Source organism: Carlito syrichta, unplaced genomic scaffold (genome assembly GCF_000164805.1).
Source record: "Carlito syrichta isolate Samal-C Ts95f unplaced genomic scaffold, Tarsius_syrichta-2.0.1 Scaffold314107, whole genome shotgun sequence".
NCBI classification, from domain to species: Eukaryota; Metazoa; Chordata; class Mammalia; order Primates; family Tarsiidae; genus Carlito; species Carlito syrichta.
Window position 1 is genome coordinate 60,138 of NW_007258203.1, and position 9,317 is coordinate 69,454.

At 51.4% G+C, this 9,317-nt stretch overlaps 1 protein-coding gene across 1 annotated transcript in view; it reads left to right on the plus strand.

The window, feature by feature from the left end:
- Positions 1-7: 7 nt before the first annotated feature.
- FOXJ2 (forkhead box J2) overlaps positions 8-9,317 on the plus strand; it is a 22,449-nt gene continuing 13,139 nt past the window's right edge. Inside the window, exons 1-3 of the mRNA XM_008071057.1 lie at positions 8-150; positions 6,928-7,274; positions 8,935-9,009. Coding sequence (XP_008069248.1) covers positions 6,942-7,274; positions 8,935-9,009 — 408 coding nt within the window. The 5' untranslated portion in view covers positions 8-150; positions 6,928-6,941. The remainder of the gene's footprint in view (positions 151-6,927; positions 7,275-8,934; positions 9,010-9,317) is intronic.

The following is a 9,317-nucleotide window of genomic DNA, read 5'->3' on the forward strand; positions in this document are numbered from 1 at the left end:
TCCCTTCCCGAGCCTGGGAGGCTCAGCCCAGTACCGGAAGAGCCACTGAGGATGAGGCCCGCCATCTGCCTCTGAAGAGGGGAATCCCTCCAACCCCAAGCTCCAGTACCAGGTGGCTCCCTCCCTTCGCCGGGGGAGCCCTGGAGACAGGTTAGTGCTTCCTTTCATCCCTCTCTGTCTCTAGGCACTGGTGGATGGAGGGGGCGGACGTGGTGGTCTTGGATCTCATGACTGGGGAGGGCAGGGTGCCACCGTAGGATTCTCTGGGAAAATGTGTTCGGGGGAGGCTCCTGGATTCAAACCCACATCTTTCTGCAGAGGTCCCGAGAAATAGGGTTTCTTAGTGTTTGGGGTCTAAAGAGACGGGATTCATGTGAGGTCCCTAGGAAAGGGAATGTTCCCATGCTGAGGACAAAGGGGTATCCGAAAACGGCAGCATTTTCAGAGCTCTGTGGATACCGGGTGGTCATGATGGACACAGCCCAACCAGACTCCCATACCGGCCTCCGTCCTTGGGCCTTTCCACCTGGGGAGCGGGCCCTTACCGAAATCACGGGGGCCCCTTATGGCCTGGCCTGGGCTAGGACATGCCAGAGTCAGCTTAGCGTCTCGCCAGAGGTGTTCTCTCCAGCCCACTGCTCCCTTGACAAGAAAAGCAGTCTGTTCCCACTTACTCTATCTCATACCAAGAGGCCTCTGCTCCTGACATTCCCATTCCTGGCTGGATGTGTGCCTCTACCCATAAAATCCAGAGGGAAATGGGAATCCCACATGTCCTGAGGCGAGAAGAAAGTTTGCAGGGGAATGCCAGCTCCAGCGCTGCAGTTCTTCCTCGGTGCCGGCCCTGTACCATGGCCCCACACTCCCGCGCGACTCCTGTCCTTCGCTGACAGTTCCTCAGGAAAAATCAGATCCTGATGGAGAGGAGGATTGCCGCTCTGCTTCCATCCAGTCATCCGTCTAAATAGGTTGACCACTGGGGAGATTTGACCTCTGAGGAGTACATTAGAGTTTCCTTCCAGAAAAGTACCTAAGAGTCTCATCTTCTCCCTTCCCGTTTCTTGTTCAGTTCTGGGTCCCTGGAACCTTGTGTTCACGTTTTTCCTCCTTAAGATCGAGAATCATCAAAGTCCAGAATCTTCAGAAAAAGCAGGAGAAAGGGGCCAGGAAATCCTTCTAGCGAAGGCTAGAAGGAGAGCTTTTCAGTAGAACTTTGCCATCCAACCTGAGGTCACCAGCTGGGTGTCTGCTTCCTCCCACTTGGGCTTTCATGTGGGCCCTCTCGCATGGTGGGCCGCCTAGGTTCCTCAGTCCCATCCCCTTGGTCCTGGAAACAGGTTTGTGTGGCTGGGCTGTAGGACAAAGTGCGTATGTGTCTTAAGTCAGGTGGGTGTGGCTCTGTCTCCTTCTGTGTTTTGCGTGGGTTTGTGTGTGGAGGCAGGTGCCTATGTGTGCTTTCCAGACTATACTCCAGTTACCTAAAATTGTCTGTTTCTGGCAGGCTTCTAGGAGCAGGTACCCCCGTGCAAAGACCTGGAGAGGGTGGTGGTAAGGATGTCCAGTTGGGAGGAGGGCTTGTCCTCCCCCCCACCAGTGGGAGCGCTCATAACTGTCTGTGTGACAGTCATCTTGAGTAGCAGGGCAGCCCAATCTTGGGCTGGGACCACTTATTCTAGGACTAGTAAGAGAGCTTCGTGTCTGATACCTCTAATCTCAAAGGATGAGAGGCCATGGCTCCTAACTCCAGAACTCCCTCCTCCACCTTTTCAAAAAGAGATGACTTGCTGTAACAGTAGCCCAGTTCTTACAAAGTACTCCACCAGATGCTGGCGAGCACCTTCTGGAATGACTCGGGGTAAGCTAGATCACAGTCCCTCCAGGTGTTCCACTGGTGCTCTGTTTAACTGGCCCCGCTTGCTCTGAGTTTCCCTAAATCTCTTTGCCTTTGTGTATCAGTTAGAAGCAGGTGGCTAGTGGGTTGGAGTCATTGTATTTAGAGAGTGAGTGCTGTTTTCCAAGCTATGTCTTATGACTATACCTAGTTCTCCTGAAAGATAAGAGATGCTATTTCCCCATTCCTTTGTTCTTGGAGTTTTCCCAATCTTAGCATTAGTCAGTCACTGAGGCGATATTATCTCCAAAGGAAAAGTTTGCGAACCTGACATCCTGAAAACCATTGCCTACTCAGTACGGGCTTTGCAACACTAACCATTGCAGACTTGCTGCTTCCACTGTTACCCCCATGGTCTGTCAGTTTTCTTTTTCTTTTCTCTCCCTCTCTCTTTCTTTTTTTGGCTGGGGAGGTCTCACTCTGTCACCCAGGCTAGAGTGTAGTGGCACAATCATGGCTCACCACAGCGTTGAACTCCTGGGATCCGGGGGTCTTCCCACCTCAGCTTCCCGAATAGCTGGAACTATAGGCACGTGCCACCATGCCCTGCTAATTTAAAAAAATTAAAAATTTTTTGTAGCGATGAGGTCTTGCTGTGTTGCCTAGGATGGTCTTAAACTCCTGGGCTCAAGCAGTCCTCCTGCCTCAGCCTCCCAAAATGCTTTCAGTTGTCAGTTTTCTAAGTGTTCGTTTCTAATATTCTCTTTGTTCCTCATCCAAAAAAAAAAAAAGATACACTTACATAGCACTTACTAAGTGCTTTAAAAATATAGGCCAGGCATGGAGGCTCACACCTGTAGTCCCAGCACTTTGAGAGGCAGAGGTGAAAGGATTGCCTGAGCTTAGGGATTCGAGAACAGCCTGGGCAACTTGGCGAGACCTCTTCTCTACAATAAGTAAAACAATAAGCCGGGCATAGTGGCATGTGCCTGTTGTTCTAGCTACTCGGAAGGCTGAGACGGAAGAATCGCCTGAACCTAGCAGGTTGAGGTTGCGGTGACCGTGAATGTGCCACTGCACTCCAGCCTGGGTGACAGTAAGACTCCGACTCAGAAAAAAAAAGGATATTAGGTCAAGGTAGTCCTCACAACAACCCTCTGTGGGTACAGGTAGCATCTTTATTTTACAGATAAAGAAAGTAAGACTCGGAGAGGTTAAATATCTTGCCTGGGGTTGTGCAGCCAGCAGATAGTGAGGCCAGGATTGAAATGCAGGCGACCTGACTCATGCGGTACATACAGCCGGCTGCAGCCCTCTTAGTTCTGGCATCATTCCGTCCAGGGCAGGAAGCTATCACTCCTTCATACCTGATGTTGACCGTATACCGTGGAGAAAACAGTAACTGGCCTTTCAGAGAAAATGGGAAGAAAATGGCGCCTCTGACTTTGGACCTTCCTCGTTTCATCCAGGATGGGTCTTTTGCTCCGTCAGAATGTCTTTCCGTCTGTTTTTCTCTGCCGCGTTCCAGTACTGTAATCTTCCTTAGATGTCCTGTGGATGTGATGGAGCCTGCCCTTTGGCCGCCTTTCCCGGTTTTCTGTGGGTATTTCCTTTCAGTCTTCCAGTGCGCAGAGAAGAATGCGGCCTGACTCAGGTTCTGCCCAAATGGAGTGGCACGAGGCCCACCCGGATAGAGAGGTCTGGGTAACTAGGTTGGTTAGACTGAGACGTGGAAGTACCTCTTGTTTGCTTTTCTAAGAATAGCCCTGAACATTAGCCTCGTGCCTTTATTTTGGGGCGTGTGGAATGTGTAGCAGCCACGAGTTCATTAAGCTTCATTCACTGCCCTCCAGGGATGAAGCTTTGGCAGGCTTTATGAGTTCATCCGTTTCATTGGAGGGGGGAAACTGAGGCATCAGTACTTCCTCAGGGAGCAGAGGATAGCTAGGGACACTCGGTGAGTCAGTGTCAGGATTGGGAATAGAACCCAGGAACGTCAGCCTCGGAGGTTCTACGCACTGGGCCGCCCTTCACGAATGGGGAAGTGAAGCGGGAAGGAAGTGGGGTGGGTCAAAGGAGATGGTGCTGAAAGGTTGCAAGGATCCGACGACGCTGCAGGCTTCTTGTCCCGGTAAGGCTGGAATATGTTTTGAGTCCCGGGACTGTGTCTGGAGAGCTGACCAAGAGGGTGCTGGAGAAAAGTTAAATTTAACCTCCGTGTCCTAACCTGGTGCCGGGGTAAGGGTAGCGACAGGCCTAGGACAACTTGCAAAAGGCTGAGAGTGTTCCCTTTCGGGAATTCACCGTGATTGGCAGGTGCCAAGTGGGTTTTGTAAGCCTCTGAACACCTTCAATCTGCTCTCGCGCCTCTGGCCAATGCTGGGAGTGTTGTTTCAGTTGGAAGATCCACGGAAGGCCTCAGTGCTCTCAGGGCTCTCCGGATGAGACGTCCTCGGGATCTTCAGCAGGAGATTATGGGGGGGGCGGGGCAGAACTTCTTTACATGCCTCCCCGTCTGGGGAGGGCCCAGGAGAACCCTGGTCATTGAAAACCATGCTGCTGTTCAGCCGGGAGAACCCAGCTGTGGGACGATGATCCTGCCACAGCACCCTGTTCTGGCCCAGAGGCTGGGGTTTTGACTTAGTCGTGCTGGAAGGTGTGAGGCTCCTGGAATGATTCAGTGTCCCTATTAGTTTCCAAGTTTCCGTGGTTTAGGGCAAGCGAGTGGTGGGATGAAAAAGTGGGCAAAGAAGCGAAGGATAGCCGGGTTCAGTGGCTCAGCCTGTAATCCCATGCCTTGGGAGGCTGAGGTGAGTGGATTGCCTGAGCCCGCGTGGGTTCGAGACCCGCCTGGGCAAGTTGGCGAGACCTCATCTCTACAATAAGTCAAAAAGTAGCCGGGCGTGGTAGCGCGCGCCAGTAGTTCCAGCTCCTTTGGAAGGCTGAGGCGGAAGGATCGCTGGAGCCCCGCAGGTCGAGGCTGCGGTGGCCGGGAGCGGCCACTGCACTCCAGTCTGGGCGACAGTGAGACTCCAAATCAAAAAAAGAAAAAAAGAAGCGAAGGATAAAGGGGAAACCTTTCTGGGTGCTGTTTTACACATGGGCCCCTCCACCCCTGTCTTTTTTTTCTTCTGTCATACAATCCTTGGGTTGCAATTGGGTCTCCTGCGGTTCAGGCCCCCGAGGCACTAAGGTGTTTCCTTCGGCCTTGTGGAGTGAGTGTTGGTTAGGAGCACCTGGCTGCGTACCTGTGTGTACCTGCAGATTGTGTGGGTGGGACCCTGGTGGGGGGAGGGGAGGGAGTGAGAATGCGGGAATCACTGCCTAGGCTGGAAGAGAAAGCGAAGAGCCTGCAGGTGTGTTGGGGTCAGGAGAGAGGGAGACACGGTCCTAACTGGGGCTGAGCTTTGAGCTGCAAAGCGTGCAGTTCTGTGCGGACTTGGGTATACCTCTGGCTGTGGATTTAGAGAGCAGTTCCAACATGTGTCTGTCCAGGATGCTGAACTCGAGGCAATCTAGGCCTGGCTTCTCCAGATACCTGCCCTGGTAGGGCCGAGGAAGAAATGCTAGCTGGCATCCAGCGGCTGTGCAGGCACAAACCTGTTTGGCAGCCGGCGCTGGGGGGGTTGCTGGCATCAGCTCTCGGGGAGTGCCAAATGGCTACTTAGTGGCTCCTGCCAGCTTCTCTAGACCCTGCAGTACAGATAGCACCCCGTCGCTCTCCACCTTCCCCCGCCAAGACGTCACTCTAGCTATACCTCTGTGCTGGCAAGAGCGCCCAGGCAGTGTGGGTGGCAGCAGGGCGGGCAGACATCAGGCGTGGGCGGGCTGGCAGCCCCAGGAGTTTGCATGGAGGTGCAGCAAGTGTGCGTGCCTGACTGGGAAGGAGGGAGGGAGGAGGCGGCGGCGAAGGGGAGCCAGCTCTTAGCCCCAGAGTGGCTATTTTTAGCCAGGCTATCTGATTGTTACCAGCCCGCACACAGCTGGGTGTCTCCCTGGCTCAGAGCAGCGCAGCAGGCTGAGAGGTGGGAGGTCCTTGCGGATGACTCCTTCCTGGTGCTGGTGTCTGTGGGCAGGAGCAGGCCAGGGGGAGCTTTAAAGGTGTGAGGGCAGCTGTGTGCCAGATCTGTTACCTCTGTGTGTGACTTTGTGCTCTGTTGGTAACGTAGGCCGTGCGTGGAATCGTGGGCTCCGTGGGTGTGCGCCACGGTTGATGTGTCTGTCTTGTGTCTGTCCTGTGCTGGCTGTCATACATAATTTATACTTGGGATATATCTAATAGGCCTCACGTGCACATGTGTGTGGGCTGGAAAGGGCAAGTGCTCATAATAGATCTCAGATGAAGCAACTTTAGAAGTGACAGCGTGTGCACTGTTGGTGTGTGTTTGTGTTTACGCAGACTGTTTTTCTTAACATGTATGTTCGTGTCATCTCTCTGTGGATGTTGTGTGTAAATATAACACATGTCGTATGGTTGGAGAACGGACTTTGGCTAATTTTGCCTACTATGTAAGAGGAAGGGTTTTTTTTTAAAAAACTTATTCCTACATAGTTTTGAAAACGTGGCAGGGCTTTAAGTAAGGTGAATTGAAGAAATAGCTCAATTTGGTGTAAAGTTTGATATCTTCTCGTCCTACATAAAGAGAAAGGCCTCTTGGCCATGCTGCCCATTAAGAAATAGGGTCAGTACAGCCTTGGCAATGGAGCAAGACCTTGTCTCTACAAAAAGTAAAAAAATTAGCCAGGCACAGTAGCATGCACCTGTAGTTCCAGCTATGTGGGAGGCTGAGGTGGAAGGATTGCCTGAGCCTAGGAGGTCGCGGCTGCGGTGAGCTATGATTGTGCCGCTGCACTCCAGCTTGGGTGACAGAGTAAGACCCTGACTCAAAAAAAAAACAAGAAGCGGGATAAGTAGTCCTTCATCACGATGGATGATGATATGTCCGCTTGGGGGTTCTGGGAACACCTGGTTGAAGCCATCCCCCGGGTCTCCTGTGGGAATTACAGTGGGAAGAAACTCTATTTCCATTAAATGCTAGGATTTGAGTATCACTTGCCCCCAGTGTTTTCCTTTCCCCCCGTCCTCTTCTCTACAGAGCCCAGGAGTACCATGGCATCTGACCTGGAGAGCAGCCTCACCTCCATAGACTGGCTCCCTCAGCTGACCCTCCGTGCTACCATCGAGAAGCTTGGGAGTGCCTCCCAAGCCGGGCCTCCCGGGGGCAGCCGCAAGTGCTCACCAGGCTCCCCCACAGATCCCAATGCCACCCTAAGCAAAGACGAGGCAGCAGTCCACCAGGACGGCAAACCCCGGTACAGCTATGCCACGCTTATCACCTATGCCATCAACTCCTCCCCAGCCAAGAAGATGACCCTCAGTGAGATTTACCGTTGGATCTGCGATAACTTCCCCTATTACAAGAACGCTGGCATCGGTTGGAAGGTGGGACCACTTCTGTAATCTGGGCTTATCTCTAGCTTTTGGCAACCTTTTTCTCTACTTTTGTTTCTTCCTAGAATCTGTTCGGTTGGCCAGGCATGGTGGCTCACGCCTATAATCCTAGCACCTTGGAAAGCAGGGCGGGAGGATTTCTTGAGCCCAGGAGTTCAAGACCAGCTTGGGCAACATAGGAAGACCTCGTCTCTACAAAACAATAGTATAAAATAAAAGAGAAAACACCCTGTCCAGTTCACTCTGGCTTGTCTCAGAGATGTGTGAACTTAAGATCTCGTGTCTTCCACCCCCTGCTTTTTGCCAGAGTTGAACAACTTTTATAAGGTTTATTAGGGACGCTCCAGTTGATGCCCAGTCATTAAGCCTCGTTGTGGGGATGGCGGGACATTGTTGCTCATCCGACCCCCGTACCTTCTAATTCCTCATTTTGCAAATATTTATTGCCACTCCACAGCACGGAAGTCCCTGTGCAAGGCCTGGCATTCCTCCCTGCTGCCTAGAGGTAGAAGTCTTATCAGATTTCCATAGCTTTGTTCCGTACAATCATCATCTTTTGGGAAACTGTTTTCCAAGAAAATAATTTTTTTTTTTTTGAGTTGGAGTCTCACTCTGTCGCCCAGGCTGGAGGGCAGTGGCATGCTCTCGGCTACCGCAGCCTCGACCTGCTGGGCTCTGGCGATCCTTCCGCCTCAGCCTTCCAAGTAGCTGGAACTACAGGCACGCACTACCATGCCCGGTTAATTTTTTGACTTATTGTAGAGATGAGGTCTCGCCAAGTTGCCCGGGTGGGTCTCGAACCTGTGGGCTCAGGCAATCCACTCACCTCAGCCTCCCAAGGCGCGGGATGACAGACTGAGCCACCTAGCCCGGCTCCAAGAAAATAATTTAATGAGTCCTTTACCAACAGCGGGTCCACCCAGCGAGTAATGAGAGGTTAAGTTGTTTGGCTAGAGATGGCAGGCTGACGTTCTCAGTATTTGGGAGCAGTGGCAGTAACCAAGGTCGAGTAGGAATGGGAATTTAGTGTAGTTCTCTCAGGCTGTAAATCACTGTTGGCCTGCAGAGCATATGAGAAGCTGGAGAGTATTGAAAGCATTCCGTTTTCCCTTTGTAAATATGTGGCTGCTGGCTACTGCAAGTCTCACCCCATCCGGCACACTTACACAATATTTCTTTCCTCCAAATGTGACCATTCTATGGGTTATTGAGAAAATGAAGGTGATCTGTGCCTCTGTTTCCCTCATAGTTGATACTATGTTTTAATTTATATAAACAGTTTAAAACATTGTTCTTTTGCCGTCAAGAGGGTGGATTGGGGAACTGGGCAGATGTGATTTTTGAGGCATTCATGTATCTGTTGTCAGTTGAGTGGGAAGGCTGAAAAATTATATAATGAGCTTTTCAGAAACACCTGGTAATCAAATTGATCACCATTACCTCCCATCGACTTGATTTCTACATTTTTATCTCATTGCTTTTGCTGCTGCTTGGTGTGTAAGTCCCAAGATCCGTATAGTTGAGGTGCTAAGTTTGCCCTGATACTTGGACTTTTTTGTGTTTTATGTTCTTTTGTGTCCCTTTGTGTACTGTTGGAAAATTTTCTGTTCTGCACGATGCTCAGATCTAACTTGCCTTTCTGCATCCCCAGAATTCGATTCGGCACAACCTTTCTCTCAACAAGTGTTTTCGGAAGGTGCCTAGACCTCGGGATGATCCTGGGAAGGTGAGATACTGCTGTAAGCATTTAAGGGAGGAGCAGGAAGAAGAGTAAAGTAGACTCCTGTGACTGTTTTAATTACCCGGAAGAGGAAATCTTGTTAATTAGAGAAGCATCTTTATTCTTCCTCAGAGGGAGTGCTTCAATGTCAAGCTTATGGGCCCCACTAGAATGGGTGACTAATGACGGGCTCGGTGACTCAGCCTGTAATCCTGTACCTTTGGGAGGCTGAGGTGAGTGGATTGCCTGAGCCCGTGGGTTCAAGACCCGCCTGGGCAGGAGAGACCTCATCTCTACCATAAATCAAAAAATCA